The sequence below is a fragment of the Phalacrocorax carbo genome, chromosome 3, assembly GCF_963921805.1.
Source record: "Phalacrocorax carbo chromosome 3, bPhaCar2.1, whole genome shotgun sequence".
Taxonomy (NCBI): Eukaryota; Metazoa; Chordata; class Aves; order Suliformes; family Phalacrocoracidae; genus Phalacrocorax; species Phalacrocorax carbo.
This window is the reverse complement of record NC_087515.1, coordinates 1,627,653-1,648,613: the sequence shown is the minus strand read 5'-3', so window position 1 is coordinate 1,648,613 and position 20,961 is coordinate 1,627,653. Positions and strand designations below refer to the sequence as shown.

General features: G+C 41.8%; 1 protein-coding gene across 5 annotated transcripts in view; it reads left to right on the top strand.

Annotated features, from left to right (window-relative positions):
- The window catches only part of RNASET2 (ribonuclease T2), a 30,948-nt gene extending 10,845 nt beyond the window's left edge, over positions 1-20,103 (top strand). For all 5 annotated transcript variants that reach the window (XM_064445567.1, XM_064445565.1, XM_064445564.1 and 2 more), the window contains exons 3-10: positions 1,433-1,499; positions 5,033-5,088; positions 6,020-6,077; positions 6,876-6,946; positions 11,292-11,405; positions 13,890-13,935; positions 14,144-14,218; positions 16,739-20,103. In XM_064445567.1, coding sequence (XP_064301637.1) covers positions 1,433-1,499; positions 5,033-5,088; positions 6,020-6,077; positions 6,876-6,946; positions 11,292-11,405; positions 13,890-13,935; positions 14,144-14,218; positions 16,739-16,930 — 679 coding nt within the window. In that variant the 3' untranslated portion in view covers positions 16,931-20,103. The remainder of the gene's footprint in view (positions 1-1,432; positions 1,500-5,032; positions 5,089-6,019; positions 6,078-6,875; positions 6,947-11,291; positions 11,406-13,889; positions 13,936-14,143; positions 14,219-16,738) is intronic.
- The last annotated feature ends 858 nt before the right edge of the window (positions 20,104-20,961 follow it).

Genomic DNA, 20,961 nt, shown 5'->3' with positions numbered 1-20,961 from the left:
GAATTCTTCTATTCAGGTTTTCACAGCAGCAGTAAAGACCAGTTAAAAAGTGTTAATGGTTTTCATTGTGGCTATGTCTGATTTGTTCCAGAGCCATTCTGCTAAATTATTTAAAAACCATAGTACAATGTGAATGCTTAAGAGAGGATGTGGCTATTGCAAACTAGCAAAACTATAGGAAAAAATTGAGAAGCGATGTAACATGGGAGCATCCCGGCTGCCTCGGTTTGAGAACAATTAGCTTTCTCTCATATTTTTTCTTTATATAACCTCTGGCAAGCACTAATGAAGAACACATGGCTATTAGCTTCCAGAGAGTAACAATTTATTTTGACAGTACTGCACATAGTGCTGTCAATGTGAAAAATTTACAGTTGTTTTTGTTGATTTCCCCACTTCCTGTTCTCTTTAATCACTTAGTGTGGCTGCTTGACAGCTAAATATATCTGCTGTAGTGTCTGAAGCAACAGGGGTTTTTTACCAGTTGATCCAGATTAGGGCTGCTCCAAACTGTTGGTAAATGCTTCTGTAGAAGTGACAAAGACACGATCTCGGCTTCCAACACTTTTCGTACAAAATTTTTAAGCCTTCCCCCCCCCGCCCCACCTCTGCGCAGGAGTAAGATAGTGCTGATGCCTCTGTGAGTTACATATCTCTTTATTCTAAGAGGCTTTGAAACACAAGTGCTTTTGTAAAATATATAGCATATTCCTTCTTTAGTTCTTCCTTAGGTAACCTTTAGACTGTGTCACAGTGATTGTTTATTAAATGTTTTAAAACTACTCAATTTATAGTAAGCATTTTTAAAATGTAGTGTTTGAATTAAATGTCTATAAAATTATAAAGTCAGCTTTTTTGAGATTTATGGTTTCTACTTTTTATTCTGATTTTTGTTTTGTATCGAAAACGTTGGAGATGTGCAAGTTCAAATTGTATTTCCTGCAGTGTCAACTACACTGCTTGTGGGTGTAGTCTTTCTTTTTTAGAAGAGTTGTTACAGTTCCAAGAATGTTGTATACTTTCTTTTCAGCTAATATACCCATCAAGAAGATTTAGAAGATTCTTAACGTCCTAAACAAAGATATCTGTCTTTTCTTTTTTAATTACCATTGTAAAAGCTTGCCAGTAAGCCTTCTCCTAACTATAAAACAGAGCAACATGTTTCTTCCATATTTAAGAAATGGAAGGTGTATGGAGATAAGATGCTGGGAGTGGCATTTGTTTAACAGTGTGGGGGTAATGGCAAGTTTCTAGGTATCTTGCTCCTATGTGATTTGTTAGCTTGGTCCTGCGGTGTTTGGAGTTCTCAAATATTGCACTAGAAGCTGTAAACAAAAAACAGCTCTAAAATCAATGCGTTACACTAGTATAAGCATCGTGTTGCTTTTCTTAAAATGCGTGAGGAAAAATAGATTTGTCTGTCTTTCTCCAGTGACAACCACCCTCACACCTGGAAAAAGCTGTATCTTGCTCATCATTGGCCGGTGACTGTATGTAAGGTAAGAGTTTTGTGTTTCATTCTCTTTTATCCTGACAAAGGTAGCCTTGGACAACAAATCTGTGAAAAGAGAATGAGCAAAGCCCATCAAACATTTAATCTTGCTTATGCCCTTTTATCTTTCTAAAGGCTTTCACTGACCTTGGTGCAACTTTTGCTCCTTCCCCTGCACTCCAGAGTCGCAGTAAACAAAGACAGGGTTGTGGTGTGTTACAGATAGAGTAGGACATGCTGTACGCTAAGCCTTAGTTGTCTGTTACATATATTGTGATGTCTTGCTAGTTGTAAACTTAATCCTAGACTTTCACCAGACTCTGTAAGGAGACTTGCCTGCCTTGTCCGACTGAAGACAGCAGATTAGTACTTGAACTGTCGGCTGCACAGCAAGTTTTGGCTTCATAATGTTGGCTCTGGCGTTTTAATAATAAGTCGTCAAATATTGATTCAGTCACGAAAAAGAGAACTCTAAAGCTGTTATGGCAGGTGTCTGAGTATTTCTGTATTTGAGCGGTGGGAACCAAAAATGAACCCAACCTTCTGACATATGTCTGCCAAAAGCACAGCTAAGAGGTGCACTACTTATGTTCCTTTTGCTATGAAATACCTTCTATCATCTGGTAAGTAGAACATTTTTCCTATGCTGAAAATACTCAAAGGCCTCTTCTCATACAGCTAAGATAAAAATATGTTGTACTTCAAAATGGAAGATGTGATCAGATCTGCTGACACAAGGATGAAGAACCCTGTGGATAATAGAGAAGCTTCAGTTTCTCTTTTAAACTTCAGTGGGCACAGTTCAGCATGCCAGAAATTTGAGCCCAGCTCTTGACGTATGCTGTTTTGGAACAAAAGGAGGTTTTTTCCCTCAATGCCCATGTGAATCATAAGATAACTTTTAATCTATGCTTCCAGCTCCTCTGTGAATAAGGTCTGGTTTAGATGTTTCTGTGCGTCTTTATCTTCTGAAAGGGTAAACACATGAAAGATTTTAGCTTATCAGGTCAGGCTAGAGACGTGTTCAACAAGGAGTAGGTTTGTTTTATCTCCCTCCTCCCAAATTTGTTCAGCAACCTTATAAATTTGGTTCATTCATTGATTGGTTTTACCCCAGGGGGTGGGAGGAAGGAGCAAGGGAAAAAATAATCACAGACTGTTTGGGAGAGAGAAATTGAAGAGGTGAACTCTCTCCACAGTTTCAAAAGCAAGGATTTCTCATAGCAGTTGTGATGTTTCGTTACAAAATAACACTTTAAAATTGATCTTAATTAAACAGATGGTCTACTTAAACAGGGTGGTTGAAAGGGAGAGCAGGATTAAATATTCCACTTCCCAGAAGCTGACTTTTTATTTAAACTTGGGGTACCTGTAAGGGATGCGGTAGCACTACCCTCTCCTACGTACAAGCTGCTATACTAAGGGGTTTGTAACTTGGGCAGCTCTATGGGAACGCTTCTGTGAATGATGGTGTTTCACTTTTTGGCATGTCAGAGGTGAAAGGAGCTCCCATGCTTCCGGCAGCTGCTGTTTGTCCGACGCCTTGCTGTTACACATAGACTAATCCCTCTGCTGCAGCATTCCCTCTCAGCATGGTGGGTGCTGTAAAGGCTCCCTGGCACTTTTCTCAGTGGTGTAGACCGTGCATGGTTCATTTGCATTGGTTTGATTAGCAGGTTGCTGTAAAGCAGGAGAAAGCCGTGTTCCCTTTTCAAATTCATCTAGATGTAGAAGGCTTTCTGGGGTCCAGTGCCTACTTGAAAATATACGTTTGTAACCGTTTCAAGCCAACGGTTGCCTGAGGTTGAATTAATCCTTCAGCAACCAGTATATGATAAACAGGAAGGCTGATAAGAAGTGTTTTTGTAGAAGCAGCAGGGGTACCCAGCTTCTCAGATTAGCGTTTGCTCATTTTATGATGTTGATTTAAAATGAACATTGGAAAAATACTACAGCTAGAATTAAAAAGGAGGGTGAATGAAGCTGGCCAAAGCATGCAAAGTGTGAGCTACTGCGTCGTAGGCTGCACTGACCTCTCAGTCCTGCCAGAGCACAGTGTAACGCCAGAGGCCTGATGAAACATGGAGAAGAAACTGCTAATAAGGTTAGTGCCGTGACAGGGGAGAACTGATGTCAAATTTAAAATACTCTGGGCTTTCCTTTAGCATGTCTGAGAACTGCAGTTAAAGACTGGATAAGGAGCACAATTGCACCGTCCTTGTTACCGCACGCAGCTGAGCAAGCTGGTTAGCTGTCAGGTTATTTTTCAGGGGATGATGCATTAGCTGCTGGCTATTAATTTGCTGTATTTTGGGCTGGACAGCTGAACTGTTTCAGCTGCACAAAGCTTATGTCGCAACAGGAGCAATCCTGTTCAGGCCTTTGCAGCGTGAGTTTGTTGACGATGTTCCTTTCAGGAAAAAAGCTGTTGCTGGGTTAAATTGCATCTATTATTGGTGGCAAGAGAGGAGAGGAAGAAAATGGGCACAGAACAAGAAAGTCTTGCAGAGCTTGCAGTTTTGCTGCCATTGGCCCATGGCGTGTGGAAGGCAATTAGTGAGATTACAGGCCTCTCTCTGCTCTTGTCTACACTCTGCTTTTGCTCTGGCATCACACAAAAGGCATTGTGCCATAATTAAGACAGGATGCAGAGCCGAAAAGGAAAGCTATTATTATGGGGAAAGAAAGTCTGAGGATGTTGGTTTTTAATGGTGAAAAGTGTTTACTAAAAAAGAGCTGTAATTTCTAAGCAGAATAATCGGGGAAAATACAGTAATGGTATTCTGTGGTGTGTGAACATGGATTTCTTGGGTTTTTTTCAGGAATATGTGCTCTGCTCTAAACAATAATTAACGTGTGGGCTATTTCTGCTGCATTATCAAAAGTTTTGACTGGGGGCTTTTTGTTTTGTAGGAATGTATATAGTCTTTCCTCTTCCTTCTGACTCCTTGTCCCTCAAGCCAGAATATTTTAAGAATATATTCTAACCATTTTCCTCGGAATAAGCAACCTATTTCATCTCTTCTTTGTATTTTTCCGTTTTAATACGATAACAGAACTACTCCTGGATGCTGAAAGATGGTGGTATGCTTGTCTAATATTTATGTTGGTGTTTTTGATTTTAATGGCTTTGCACTCCTTGAAAAGATCTGATGATGAGAAAAATACAGAGAGCTGCCACCTGGAATAGGATAAATGCAGATTTAGCTCCATTTATTTAGCATGGATTAGGCTACTTTCTGTTGCCTCAGAACCTGTCCTGTGTCTTCTTTGTCTTCTTTATACACTGCCTGTTCAGGATGCCTCCTGGTATTCACCTGAGCCGCTTCAAAATCTTAATGCCAGTTGGTCTCTGTTAAGTGGCACATGATCCATGACAGCTTCGAGTAACTGGAGTTCACCAGTTCCTGATGTGGGCAAGCAAAAGTTGTCATGTCTCACTAGGGTCTTGGACCACCAGTGAATTAACTTTTATTTTTTCCTCTAAACCATTTTCCCTGGACACATGTAACAAATGTTCTGTGGTTTTGTTTTCCACAGATGAATGCTAATGATTGTAAAGACCCTCCTGATTACTGGACAATCCATGGACTGTGGTATGATCATAGAGTGTTTTTATTTCAGCCTGGAAAGGAAAAATCAAGTTTTGTACCAGGATGCTTAGTGGTGGGGGTTTTTTTGAGGGCTTAATCTGTCTGGTTTTATGATTCCTTGAAACAAAAGCCTTCATTTTTTTTTTGAAATCAAAACACTATTGTTTGATATAAAACTGAAGTACACTTCTGTACCTCGTGACTTGCTGAGCTCCTGAAATCCTCTTGCCACGTGAACATTTTATTTATGCATCTCCTTGTAAGATCAGTAATGTTCTCAGACAGAAGGGGAAGTATAGTTTCCTTTTTTTTTTTTACTTTTTTACTCCCTGAGTACCCAGAATTTGTTAATGTCTTGTGACTGCTTGTGGTTTTAAGTATCTTAACTCAGCACAAGTATTGCAAAAGTACAGGAGAGACTAATTTGCTTCAAAGGAATCAACTCACTGGAATTGGGGCCGATGGCAGCAAGTCAAAGGTTTTCCTGACAAATACAGGGAAGAATTCAGTGCAGGAGTTTAAGCTTTGCGTCCGGGAAAGGCGAACAGCATTATGTCTAGGTTCCCAGTGAACGTCTTGGCGATACTTGCAGTACCATCACTTGGTGCAGTTGTTGAGGAGGTCATTGTCATTACTGACATCATGTGCAAGACGATTCCATATTATTTATTCCCCCTGTTTGTCTTTTACACGGAGTGAGAGGGGCTGGAGGGAGTAGTGAAGAGCCTCTGCATCGGAAATGTTTTGACCATAATTAACGTCTTTAAGTTTTACTTCTAAAACACTGTAGATGCTGATGGGTTACTTACATTTTTAAATAAAGTCCCCAGCTATAATGTTGCATATTTAAAATTCAGGCTAATGTAGAATAGAACACTAGTAGTTACCGTTAGTGAGTTAGATTTTTTTTTTCACTTTTATTTTGCTTCCCTAGGCCTGACAAAACTGAAGAGTGTAACAGGACGTGGCATTTCAATGTCACCGAGATTAAGGTATTTATTTAAAACAAAAACATTCATCCCAAGCAGAGCTGAGTGTAATTAATTTTGCACATCCTATATGCAAAATCTGTAGCTTATAATGTATCACTCTTGATGTTTGTCGACAGGTATGTGCTTTTAATGACTCCACAAATTCATTAGGTGCTTCTGGTACTACCTGAAGTTGCAGTGCTTGTGATCATTAGCAGCTCTTCCTACTTTTTGTAGGCATGTGGTTTGACTCGTTCAGCCACATCCTCCTTAAAAAAATCTAGAGAACAAAGCAGTGGCAAAAAGTACCTGTGAAAAGGAGGTACAGTCAGTCCATGTTCTCTCTTCCATTTTCTACTGCAAAGCCAGAACACAGAAAATATGAGTTCAGAGTACATTTTACTGTGCATTTTCTCGCAGGGCATTAGTACTTCTTTCTTTTAAATTAAAAAAAAAATATTCCATATTTCCTTCAAAGGCATTGTAAACGGGCAATAGGGGGCTTGAGCCAACAAGTGTGAAAAGCTGCATGATTGAGCAACTTCTGCAGGGACAGCTGACAGAAAATCTTACTTTGAGGCAGTGTGTCAGTATGAGTACACTCAGATATTTAGGTAGTTGCACCTACCTGTTACCTCCAACAAGAGCATTTTCAGAATATTGGGGAAAAAGACCTTTTCCTTTTCTGCAAGTAAATGTTTCAGTTGAGGATGTTGAAAGATGAGGCTTCAGTTTTAGAAAATGTATCAATGTATGTAAACTGTGTAAGAAATAGCTTTTCAACCCTGTAGCTGCATTTATTAACTGTGGTATTTTTAGGATCTTCTGTCAGACATGAGACGTTATTGGCCTGATGTGCTTCATTCGTCTCCGAATCGCACCCAGTTCTGGTGAGTACAAAAAAAACCCCTATAAAGTATTTTGGATATTATTTTATATAAAAATCCGAGTTAGTAGTTCTTCAGGTGAGAAGTTGTGCATGAGAAGCAGCGTCCAGGAGGCCGCTGAAAGCAGTGTATTTTATAGGATTTGTTTACAAAATCTGTTTTCCTGTTAGAGCACCTGCAAAATGCACCTGTTGAAGAGAGGGCTATGGCAGAGGTTTTGGAGAAATGAAACAGAAAGAGAGAGAATGTGTTTCCTCCCTTTGCTGCTGTTGACACATTAAATCTGAATAGCAGTAGCACTCCTGGGGTGTCACAGCTAGCTGCAGGAGCTGCTTCCAGGCCTCTTTTCATAGCTAGCTTCACTGTGTTGCTGGCTTTGAGAGACCTTTCTTTTCGGGCTTTCTCACTGAGGAGGAAATGGAAAAATAGGATGCATTGGACCATCCTAGCCACTTGTCTCAGAATTCCCAGTAAGATCCCATTGTAGGTACCCCTTAAGTTAAAACACTGTATTTACTTCAAAATTTAAAAAAAAAAATCCCAAACCAAAAAACAACGCTCTGTGGTGTAAAAATCCCAATACAGCAGAAATAAGAATCTGAAAGTAAAACTAACTCTTCACAATTTTCATATTAATTGGGTAAAGAGCATGAGCAGTGACCAGCCAAATGGATATTGAATATCTTAGCATATCACATCAGGGTTTTTCCAAGACTGCTATAATTGTGTAGTATGTTTCTTCCTGGCTTTACCTCTAGCTGTAGCACTGGCTTAAAAGGGGAGGTAAGAAATCTTCCGGGCGATTTTAGGATGGCTGCGGGTGCTTCTGTAAGGGTAATTGCACTTCTTTGTTTACCTTGTGAGCTTACGAACTGTGATTGCCAGTTATGTGTGCTTTGCATTTCAAAATTTATTAACTGAAACCATCCCTTTTATAGTAGTTAATAATTTTTTGGACCAAATAAAAATTTCTAGACCAAGAGAATTCCCTTCAGGATTGGTTTATGCATATGATACAGAAGAATGAGTCAGTGTTTAGCCCGTGGGACACCTGGGTGTCCCTAATTGGCTCCATTTTGTGGGCAGTACTTGGAGCTGTGCTTTACGGACCTTTGTTCCTACCCTAATAATGAGCCAGTGTTCCAGCTGGATGGTTTCTATAATCCTGGGACCCACCTGATATGCTCCTGACTTTCCGTCACATCTCCGTGACTTCGTGGTTGGGGGAACTGTGTCCTTGTACATAACGGGAAGCAAAATCTCCGTGAGGTTCAGCTTCCTTTCCACACTGCTGAGCTGTACCAATTCCATTCCTTTGCATTTCTGCAGCCCCCAAGACTTCACTTGTAGGCCTGAGCTTTGAGGTATACAAGTGTAGCATTGATTCTTAGCAGCACCATAGAGAAGATAGTGGAGAAGGACAAGTTATATAGTGGAACCCAATCTAGTGCTGTAAGCGCCACTCCTGTGCGCCTGCCAAAGTACTTGTGTCCTGCAAGGAGGAAAAAATGTTCCGCAAAGTTCTTGCCAGCCGGTGTAGGTGCCCTGTGCTACTGCCACAAGAGGTACAGAAGGGTGGGTGGCCTTCACGAATACAGGCAGCTATGTTTCGTATCCTCGTGCCACCCAGCTGCGAGCTGAGGCTCAAGGAGAATTATCTTGTCTCGTTGTGGTCTAGGTGAAGGGTGATGTGTCTCAGCGAATAGCACTGAGGCGTTAATTCTTTTGATTTCTAAAGAGATTGTTTTATGCTATTCCCTGGTATTTTCAGCTCCTTCATTTCCGAGCTGCTTCAGTTGGCATTTAAATGGAAGAGGTGAAGGTGAAATTTCATATGCCTATGCCGAATGGTCAGAATTAGCTATCTGCATCCGTAGTTTTTCTCACGTGGCCGTGCTGCAAAATAAAGTAACACTGTCAAGAGTGTCATCTTAAAGTTCCAGTAATTGATTTATAGTGACTCTGAAGTAGCTCTCCATTCTAGAAGCTCACGGGACTGAATAAAAAACTTGGGCCTGGGTATTTTGGGCTTGCTGCAGCTGATGATGCATGGGCACTGTCTGCGTGTAGCTCTGTGGGTGTTCACTCGGGATCCCCGCAGCGCCATATGCTGGGCCCTGTGATCAGTGCAAACTGGACCAAACCACTCCAACAGCAGTTCCATGCTGGCAATAATATGCTTCTCGACCACCATCAGACCTTTGGCCCTCTATTTCTGCCTCCTTTGTAGAAACAGCAGGACACCTAAGTACAAGTACTACTCAAACCCTTCAAAAGACAGGCAAAACACTTTGCCATTAGTTTTATGTACATGCACATGTATATTCTCTAAAGAAAAATTGTCATTCTACATGCAAAACCTTGCCTCCAGCTTATTGCTGTTCCAGTAGCCCTTTGAATTTGAGAATTGTCTGCTTCTGGGCCAAGCTAACCGCTCAATATCTCTTGCTAAATTTACCCCTAAAAGAGTTTCCATTTTCTTTACAATTGTGGCCTCTTTTCTCATCAGTAATCTCAAATCCCTTGTTGGGAAATCTGCTCTTTGGCCCCTGTAAAGTGGACTCCTCCAGGCAGTATACAATTCACTTGACATGCAGTCGAGCTGAGTGTTACAGCCAAGATGAGAGCTCTCTACAAGGCTAAATTTGGGAACGTACAGTGAAAATCATCTCCCCCGCCTCAGATTTCTTGACGCCACAGTTGCTGTATTCGTTCTCTCTTCAGAAGGAGTGTACGAATTTCTCTAGATACAAACATAACTTCTTTTAAAGTTTTCATTCCTTAAGAAAAATCTGAATTTTTTAATATGAATGGACCATTGAAAGGCAGGCTTTCAAGTGAATAGTAGTTGTCCTTGTGCTTCTTTGCTTTCCGGTGAGGTACTTCAGGCATCATAAGGTCAGGGAATGCTGTGGTAGTGGCAGGAATTTGTGATTAGATCACTTTTTTTGTGTACATCTGCTGAATTGACTGCTATTAATATAAGCAGCTTGTGAAAATTTGAAAAGAAAGGAATAATAAAGAAGACCCCTTCCCCCCCACCCCCAAATCTACAGGTGGTCTTATTAAAGATTACGCTATTTAGTCTTTCAGTAGACGTTAGAACGGATATAAATTTATTTTGATCTTTGCCCCATTTTTTGTCCTTTTTGAGTTTGTCTGCCATAAAATTGCAAGAACTGCTTTCTTTTGCACTCTGTTCCATGGTATTAGAAGACCTGATGGTTTAACAGAAGCAAGACTTGAGAGCAGGCCAATGAAAGTACTGCCACAGGGCAAAGTAAAAGTTGAGGCAAGAGTCTTGTCTTAGCAGCCTGTGCAGTTTCACTGTTCCACCCAAAATAAGGGTTAGCCTCTTCAGTTCTGAAAGATTTTTAGTGCTTTCAAAGTACATTTGACATAAAAGGCTCCACTAAAACTTAGACAAAGTTTAGAAGTATTCATTTTCTATGCAAATTCTTCCCGTTCTGACCTCCAGACATGTCTGTAATACACGGACAGACCTTTGTACCATAGGAGCACGATACATGTTCACTTCATAAATGCCTTCATTTAATTATTTCAAAAGCAAGCTGATTCAAAGGAGACAGCTGAAAAAACCAAACACCTGAACTGTTTGGGCTAACTTAACCTAAAGAAACACCCGAACAGCACTTTGGGCTCAGTCAAGTTTTGTCACGCTCTTGCGACAAAGTTCCCTTAGTCAGCTTTTCTCCTCCCCTTCAATGTCCAGCCTTAGAAAGGTAGTTGATGGTGGGGGGGAGGGTGGGGAGAGAGGAGTGTTATCCCTTTGGTGCAATAGCACATGAAGGGCTGAGCTATAAATGACTTTTGCCCAAATTCATATACGTAATTTCTAGGAAAACATAACACTGATTCTGAATGTCCCGGGTCCATACTAATATCCCAGCCACTAGACCGTCCTCTCCTTTATCTTCTACAGCTCTTACATTAATTTAAAAAGTCTCTCTCGTGCCGATGCCAATATTAAGGCCAACTGATTTATATATTTTTAACACGAGTTATTGTCTGAAAGAATTTTCCCTCAGCCTGATGTTACAAACCATAATGAGGGACTTGGGCTTCTTCCTTACTCTCCTGATAGGTCCAAAATCTCTCGGTAAATGATTCTACTAAAAAAATATATAGAAGTTGCTGTAATTGAAATGGTGGGAGTGGTCTTTCTTGGGTTTGCTTTTCGCACGTGCAGTATTTTTTGGGTGCAGCGTCTTACTTCACACATGTAGCCTTTCAGGTACTTGATTTAAGTATATTGGCTAGCTTGTGCAGCACATATATATCTGCAAATAATGTTTTCTGGAACTTAAATTTTGCTTTTCTCCTATAGGAAACATGAGTGGGAGAAACATGGCACTTGTGCAGCCACGCTTCAGGTCCTTAATTCTCAGAAGAAATACTTTGGTAAAGCCTTAGAACTCTACCAGCACGTTGATCTTAACAGGTATGTAAATGAACTCGGTAATCTGCCTCTTATTTCAAGAAGTTTGTGAACGTTTCAAATCTGGCCTAATAAAACAAGGTCTAAAAATCTGATGGCAGAGGGGAAATGAGTATTAGCATAAATTAGTTTTTAGTGCTGGAGTTCAGAGGAAGGGTTGTTTACTCTGAAAAGCATGTCTCTGGTCACTTCGGAGTCTGGTGAGCCAGCAGCGTTCTTCACGGCATCATTTTAGACAATGTGAACCAGTAAATTTTGAGAAGCTCTATCAGCTATATCTCGCTACCAAAAGCTGTGGTACCTGCAAACTTCTAAATCAAGTGACAAAAACCCCCAAACTTCTGAGTCATACTGAGGCTCAGACACTTGTTTTTAGAAAAGAGGGTGGTCTGCTCAGAGGAGAGGACAAGCTGCAGACAGAATCCTGCAGAACATCCTGGGAAAGGGCTGAGAGGTTACAGCAAGAGAGGATGTCCTGAAGGGTGGTGGTCAGTCACCGCAGGCAGCCCTCTGCTGTCCTTTCAAGCAACCCTGACGTGACACTCTTGCTTTGTCCTAGGGGCTGATTCCTCCTCATGGTTCCAAAGCACTGGCCATTCCACATACAAAATCTTGATGGGAATCCCCCCACTTCCCTGGGGAGATTATCCCACAGTGAGGACAGTCACCACTGGAATAATCTCCCCAGGGAAGGGGTTGACTCGGCCACGTTGGGCACCTTCAAGAGCCGGCTGGACAGGGTGCTGGGCCATCTTGTCTAGGGTGGGCTCTTCCTAGAAAGGTTGGACTAGACGGTCCCTGAGGTCCCTTCCAGCCTGGGATTCTGTGAATTCTGTAGCTTATCCAAGCACTGCATGTACATGTTCTGGCTGCAGGTGAATGCCAGAAAGCCAAAGTCCTTTCCTGATCAGTGCTTGGTATGGGTGGGAGAACGTTTGACTCGGATTTGTTGACCATGAATTGTCTCTTTGTATAACACGACAGTATCTGAGAGAGGAAGTAAGTTCTTTTGCATCTAGAAATATATCTTTTAAAAAAAAATCTTGTTCATGTTCCGTCAGTGTCTTGTCCAAGCAGTCTCCTAACAAAGTCTCATTCACTTCGCACATGCACAAAGGAAATACGTCTTTCTCCCACCCCCAGTCCTATTTTTATAGGTGTCTTGTAAAACTTAGATTTTTCTAGGCACAGGGCTTAAAAGCATGTCATATGTAGTGTTAAAATGAATAACATCTAAGTCAATTGCCTAAAAGCTGTGATGGTGTGACTAAAACACTTTACATATGGCACAGTGACTGATTATGTGACTATATCAGCATGTGTAACACCAAAAAAGAAGTGAGACTGAAATATGTTGAAATTAATTGCTCAGAGCATATTCTCCACTGTAAAAATTAACATAGTTAAATGAATCTTTACTGAAAAGAATAAAGACCACTAATGTTCTCATTATACTTCATTTATACTTGAATGAGAAAAAGTAGTGTTAGTGATTAAAAGATTGTTTCCAAAAACAGAATTATTAAAAAGAGGGCATCATGCAGGCTCCTGTAAGAATAACAGAATGTAATCTATTTTATTGGCCTCCTTATGTCCGGTGTCAAATAACTATGACAAACAGCTAGACCTTCAGTCGACAGGTTTAAATCTCCCCTGTGCAGAACCTGACCTTGGAAGGGTTGAGCAATACCAGCGTTCATGGATTAAATCCTGCAAGACGCTGAACATTCCCACCCCTTACAGAAGCAGCTGGGACTTAGAGACTCTGCACCTATTGGGTCCTGAGTCTTGTTGTCAGCTTGGAATGGTGGACTTCCCTCAGGACTGAATCTAAAGGAAGGGGAATATAGGCTAGAGGTTCTTGAGAGTTACCTTGTTTCTCTTAAGTGAACAACCCTTCCTCTTCAGAAACAGATTCATTAGGACACATTTCTGCCCCGACGTTGATGTCGATCCAGCTCCGTGCACCACGTCCCTCTCCCGGTGTGCGGTGCACCTCCTACCCCAGCAAGCCAGCCCTGTGTTAGAACATGAGGGTGCCTAGAGCAGCCTCATAAGCCTGTGTCCGTTCCCTCCTGGTGGCCGGAGCACAGGGGTATGGCTCAGGGCAGGGGTAAGGAGGCAATTAAACTGCATGCCCTACCTGGCACTCGAGGGCGCATTCTGACGGTCCAGCAAATAACAATAATATTGCCCCTACCCCTAGCTGTGACGGAAGACTTGACTCTCCTAAGACTTGACTCTCCCATCTCCTCGGATTAAGGTGGGGGAGAGGGTTCTTCCTGACCCTGCCGAGTTGGATGGGAAGTGGCCTTTCAGAAAAGGGGAGCCTTTCCTAGGCCTGCCAGAGGACGGAGGACAAGTTTCCCTTGCGCCCCATTGCTGTAACGCTTGCCGAGTTCTCACTAAGATTATCTGTTTATCTAAAGATTACAAAGTAATGTTTGCGTACAGAAACCGTGGAAAAATGTTTTATCTTTGTTTCAGTTGTCTCCTGAAAGCTGGGATAAAGCCAAGCAGTTCATATTACCAGGTAAGAGGCAATCTTTTATAAAACAAAATCTTGTACGTGTATTTTTTCAGCAGGAGTCAAGTAATTTCTAGAGAATAAGTGATCTTTTTTTAATTATATATTTCTTCAAGGTTGTGCTTTATCTAAACTTTTTTGTGAACTTAACAAGTGTGGGAGCTGTTGGAAGATGCACTCGTGACTTAAATTAATAAGCTTTTTAATTTTTCAGATGACTGCCATAAAGGAAGCTCTTACAAAATTTTATGGTGTAACGCCAAAGATCCAATGTCTTCTTCCAGAAAAGGTAAAAACTTCAAATAAACGCATGCTCCCCAAACCCCCAAAGCCAAAAATCAAACAGAAAACCAACCAAACAAAAACCAATTTTTAAAATTAATTTTCAAGAGCACTTTTTTTTAATCACAAAACAAAAGCAAAAATAGAGTGAAAAATCTTCAGCATGGTGAAAGTTAGGTCTGGGTGTTCCTTGTGTGTAGAGCTCTTTGCAGATTAGATACTGCTTGATTCTTGGAGTTGAGTTCATAAGAACATTGTGTACATACTGGCACCACCGAGTTCAGCTCATGCTACTCTTGCCACAGCCTTTTCTTAATTTTGTTTTAATTAATTTGCATTAATATTGTTAGTGGGGGAAGTGTCCATCCTTTCCCTAGTAACTTTGCTGTTAGTATACTAACCCAGAAAATGGAGCACTGGGTTTTAAAGGTCTCTATCTTAAAACCCCAGAATCCCAGGCTGGAAGGGACCTCAGGGATCATCTAGTCCAACCTTTCTAGGAAGAGCACAGATTTGAACCCACATCTCTTGTGTGAATGCTCTGTCCACTACGCTGGAGGTATTGCTGTAGCTGAGTACTTCCCGCTCCTCCTGCTAAAGCTTAAGTGCCATTTAGCAAATCACTAGAAGCAACAAGAGCGAGCTGAACGGAGCCAGTGACTGTCAGCCTCGGCAAGGGTACTGCCTGTTAACAGCAGTCTTCCCTTCACTGGGCCTGGCTCACGTGTTCTGCATGGAGACATTACTCAATGGGCAGAGTCCTTCAGAAATAAAGCTGCTCAGATCCTAAAGAGGTATAAAAAGGCATTTTGAGCCTCATCGTGGTTCACGATGACTATAGTCTTTCCTTTCGAACCAACAGTGTCTAAAATTTCCATTTTTTTCTACTTTTCCTTGCCAACGATTGTACTGTGAATTGCGATGCAGTAGAGAACGTGGTACACGGAGACAGCGGGCTGTAGCATAAAATGCAGGTCACCGTACCTGAGCCAAATGCCCCTGAAGGAACCCAGTAGTATTCTGAACGATTATGTGGGTAGGCGGCATAGTTGTTTCTTTCCTTTTTCAGCTAGGTTACTCTGCTTTTATTCAAAAAGAAAACAAAAACCCAAACCCACAAGATAGCTCTCCCTCTTGTAAGTGGTTCCTTATTATCTCAGCTTGATAAAAGTGGATTACTACAAAACACTTGGCAGAGTTATTGCCCGTGCACAGATGACAATTTATTAAAACATGCCAAGATACAGTTGCTGTTGGGAGTTTAACAGCGTGTGTGTTGTCACCTCATTTGCTTTAGTAGTGCCCTGAGGTTTTTATACTCACATGTTTCTTCAAGTGAAGGAGAATTCTAGGTTACAATATTTTAAAAATGTATTTTTAAGTTACTTTAAGCAACAAAGGAATATGAGTTGAACGTGGGTTGCACACTCACCCACCTCTTGATGTTGAAGAAACACAGAGCTAACACAAATGCCAGTTTCTAGCTCTGTTCGCCGTAGTTCTGCCATTGCTTTTAGTGCAATTGCGATACTGCCCAAACTGAGTGAAAGTCATTTGCAGCTTGAGTCTCCTGTGCTTAACAGCTGAAGCTCATGGGTAATAGAACAGGAAAAGTACACCCCAGTTATTTAAAGATAGCCCTTTTCAGAGTTCCAGCCTTGTCAATGCCTGAAGCGCATTATGGAGGTACTTTGATGTTCAGAATGTATTACGGGCGTGCTGTGTTCTTAAGTCTCTTTAAACCAAACAAACAAACCCCCCAAAACCCAATAAACCCCCAACAACAAAACCCCCAAACCCAAAACAAGGAAAGAAAAAAAGAAAAAGCCAAAACCAAAGCAACAACAACAAAATATCCCACCACAGTAGTTACTTCTGACTTGTACATATATTTTTGTCTGGCTTAGTGGTTTCAGAACCAATTTATTTTCTGCCTTGCCTGCCGTATTCCTGACCAATATTTTTCTTCCTAGTCTGTCCTGTAGTCCAAAAATTACATTTCTGCTACTGCTGACAGCTTGCTTCTGTATTCTTTTCACTAAAAGCTACTATAAAGCCAGGTTTCTCTTCTCCTTTTTGGAGAATTTTCTTTGCCTCAATTCCCCTCCTGCAACAAAAGAGTTGGTGAAAGGTGGCTTTCAGGTCACGCACGCCCTTCAGTACTCACAGAGTTCAGGCAGAGCTCATCATTAAGGTGAACAGCTTCTGTGTACTGTGCAGATTTTGTAAATGCTAAGGGAACCTGTGCCACGGCATTTCATAATGAGACTCACTAGTTAGGCCAATTCCCCAGATTGTTACTGAATTATGTTAGTGGAATGCATTTCCTTGTCTGCTTGCCCCTTCAAGACAAGTACGTACTATAAGCTGTTCCGAGTGGATGCCTCTGGAACCTGACTCCTTCACATTTTTCAAGTGACAAATATACAAATAAGCGCTACTGTATTCTATAGTTAAGGCAAGGTATCTGAAGAATTGATTTATTTTCTTCTCCCCATCAAGCTGATCTCATCCCTCATTTTTCCAGGGTGAAAAAGCACAAACGATTGGTCAGATTGAGTTCTGCTTCACCAAAGAACTGCAGCTGAGAAACTGCACGGCACTGAAGGATGAGTCCGGCACGATGCGGGCTGACCTGAAGCTTTCAACTGAAGAGTTGTCTGTCTGCGATGATTCTCTTCCAACCTATTACCCTTCACAGGTCCAAGATCACAAATGAAGCCGTAAGAGTTTGAAAAACTTCAAACAGCAACAAAACCAAAACCCTTAAACATTATACCTTGGAAAGCAGTCTCGTCTTAGCAATGTTACAGAGCCCTGTCCGTATCGCGGGCATGCTGTGAAGATTTCTGCTGGAAAACACGCTTCTTTTGCCATTTAAGGAGGACGGTCCCCATTGTATTATCAGTTACGCAGGCTGAAGTATTGAATTGTGGCTCTGATGTTGATGGGATCAGAATCTGATTTACAGCTTTGCCTGGACTTCCTGGCTTGCTTATGGTTTGAATCAATGTTCCAAAGAGAACTGTGACTCGGTTTCACTCGCAGTCAAGTCTGCCACTTCAGCCACGTTCGGGTTTTGCCAGTGAGTCAGGGAAATGAAGTCGTTCTTTGTTTCAAAAGGATGCTTGTCTCTCTGAGACGAGATGACAGTTTCTTAAGATGAAAATATTGTAAACAAAAAGAACTGAGACACCTGTCTGGAGGTCCTTTCCCAGACATAATACCCGCTGCCTTGTGTTCGTTTGCTCTCCAGAAGTGTTGAACAGAAGCCACATCCTCTGAGGCATTAAAACTTTCCTCACTCAGAAATCACGGTGGGCCAAAGGCGACAACTTTTGCATAACTTCTTAGTGCACGAAATAACACTCACCAGGTTTTGGCACTTCTGCCTAAAAGGCCCCAAGAAGGCTGTATTTGTAGCCTTACCTGTTCTTTGATTGATTTTGCTGTAGTAGCTCCACACAGTCTTGAAAAGCAACCAATCTTAGAACTTGCTAGTGTAGGAAAATGTTAGGCCCTAGAAATATGTTATTAATTTTTCGTTGTATTTTAACATGTAGCATTACCACACGAGTGTGTCTGCCTGCACTCTTATTTAAAAATGAGATTGTCACATAAACACTTTGTTCCAAGAAACAGCTTTTTATAGGCGAAACAGTACGTACTACAGCATTTTCAGTGAAAAAGTACAAAAGTTAGCAACATTGCATCTCTGTCCCGTAACAATTAATAACATGCCACATAGTTGGATGTTTCTAAAGGGGACCAAATTTGGATGACCTCCTCTACACCGTGCTGTGTTGATATAAGTGTCTCAAATTGTCTTTAAAGAAAGACAATTATGGCTCAAGCAGCAGCCATCTGTTAGAAGAACGTTACTGTGAAAACATGAATGTGGTATTAGGTATAAATTTGTTGTCTTTGAGGGTTTAGAAACCACTCGCATTTACTCCTATTTTTGACTGTCCCTGTTTCTCTGCCACCTTTTATTTAAGGCTCTGTTACCTTGCCATTCCAGAATGCTGTCAGGTTTTTAGCCCTTTCTTTAGAAACTCAGATATTTATTTTAACAGCTAAGAAATGAGTATGATCTGCACTCAGTTGTATCTGCATTTCAGTAGAGCGAGGGCTTCTCTCAAAATTTGTCTTCCTTCCTGAGAGGGGAAATATATTAATGTATACTAATGCTATATTAATATACTAATGGTAATCAGATCTAGCGGTTTTATAGTAGCCATGGCATGTTCAGCTCGTGTTGAACATGACCTGAGACGTGACCAGAATCACAATCCCAGAATCCCAGGTTGGAAGGGACCTCAGGGATCATCCCGTCCAACCTTGCTAGGACAAGCACAATCTAGAAGAATCACAATTCTTTATTTCCCCGATTTCTGCCATCATCTTCTAAGCAGGGAGACTGAACTGAGAAGACTACAGTGTAGTTGGGTTTTGTGGAATCTTTTGCAATCACTAATACTTGTGTCCTCCTAATTACAAAAATTATCTTAGCCTGAAGAAAACACATACTTGTTGCAAAAAAATGCATTTCTCTGCAAAGGAGCAGCCCACGGCTCGTGTACTTTTTTAAACTCTCTCTCCGACTCTTTCAGATAGTACTTAGATGGTGCATAGGCTTTGGGCGGACGACACGGAGCGCAAACAACTTAGAATGAGCATTCATTTACAATTCACATCACAAGTTGTTTTTTTTTTAAAGAAGCAAGACTCGCATTTTCCTCAAAATTACGCTTTTTTATTTTAACGGTTTGGATTTTTTTCGTTGCTTGGTGAAGTCCCTCGTCCTCCTTTTCCTTTCGAAGCTCTCAGAGCGCAGTGCCACGTCCTTGCTTGTTAGGCTAATCGGCAGGGAGGGAAGTGGAAACAGAGGTTGGTAACTACCGTCAGGTCGTCTCACGAACGTCTTGCTCGGTGCTTTTCGGTCCACAGTTCGGTTATGAACACCGTCCTTCATTAGAACGATAGGTTCTCAAAATCTCGCGGTAAATATTGCCACCTTGGATGAGCAGGTGCAGTATAAAAAAACCCCAGGAAGCCCACAGCAACGTCCTGTACTGCCAAATGAGCGACTGTTGGCATTGCCTGTTTTTCTGTAGTTGTTTTGATTCCTTGGTCCTCTTCACAGTTAGAAGAAAAGCTCAAACTTGGAAGGAACGGTAACGTTGGTTCTTGCACAGACATGTGCTTAATGGAAGCTCAAATCAATACCCTGGGTTTTTTTTTTTTATTGCAGTATAAATTATATCTTCTTTTATAATGCCAAATAATGATTAGGGAAGCAAAATATACAGTGTGAGTTCTTTGTGGTTCAAGTGAAATGCATTAATTTAAGCACAGCCAACAACCACAAATATGTACTTTAGAAGGAAGCGGCCCAGACACTAACAGCCTTCGCAGCGTGAGGCTCAAAGGTAAAGCTGACTCTTGCCAGAGAGAGTTACGGGACACGGACAAGGGTCAGGAATCCGACCAGCCTCTCTGGCAGAGTAGTGTGGCTTCCATGGGTTTTTCAGCCTTGTTTTCAAATGCAAGAAATGTGAGGCAGCTGATAAGTTTTAAAACTTTGAGGAGAAGCTGGCATAACCTGAAACGAGGAGGAGAGCGGAGGGGAGGGAGACAGCAAAGCCAGCAGCGTGCTAAACAGCTACCCGCAACGGGGTGGACAATGACTGATGAACGTTAAGTCAAGGTTGGCTAAAAATAACCTCACGGACTCTGAAATCCTGTGTAAAGGCACGTACCTGCGGTGCTGCATTTGCTTTGACAAAACCACACCCACATTCTTTTTATTTTGCCAACATCCTTACACATTAAATATTTTAATTCGTGATGATGGATTTATTAGTAGCAGCAATAAAACGCTATATGTGACTACCGTTGCTTGGGTTTTGACAATCCCCGGGCCTGACGTCTAGGAAGATACCAGTGTCTTTTAAAAATTACTGGCTGATTTTCACGCAGAGAATTGCCAAGATGCTCCAAAGTTTTAAGGGATGCTTGAAGGGCTATGTCTGGAGGTGGATGAACAGGAGGGCGGATGAACGAATGGTAGCACCGCTTCAGACCAAAGATCACGTTCTGTCTCGCAGTGGCTCACAGCCAGTTGCCAGCCTTGGCAATTGCTTTCCATCAGAATGTATGTTACTGCGAGCATTGATGACACAATTGAAGTACAAGAGGGAAACAAAGCTATATTGGGAGCCCTAAAAACCACTTCGGTTCTGAAAAGTGTTACTCCCTTAAGCAAAATCCATCAGCTTTGAAGATTTAACACAGCCTGGGGAAGATGGGGGCTGTATTCTTTTGTGCATCATTAAATAAATTAACTAAATCCCAGCGGGGAGGGGGGATGTTTGTGCAGCCTTGGTGCTTTAAAACACTAGGCGACTCCACACAGGGCCTTAGCTCGTTTGTACCCTTTGTCCGTGCGCTCTCTCAGGCAAAATGCATAAGCATCCCTTGGCACGTAGGTTAGAGCATGGGCTGGCTGTCCCCTCCCCAAGGACAGCCCCTCTTAGAAAGAGGGCATGGGCAGGTTCTTGTTCTTCTCTCTTGTTCTTCTCGCTCTTCCTGGCGCGCACTGAGCCTTTCTCGGCTGCGCAGGATCCCACCTTCCGCCAGCTTTATGGTGGGGGGGGAAATACGTGGTTGGAAAAAGCAGCTTCTACTCAGTTTCTCTAGGTGGCTACCCACGCACATGTACGCTGTGCCTAAGGGCACGTCCGTCTC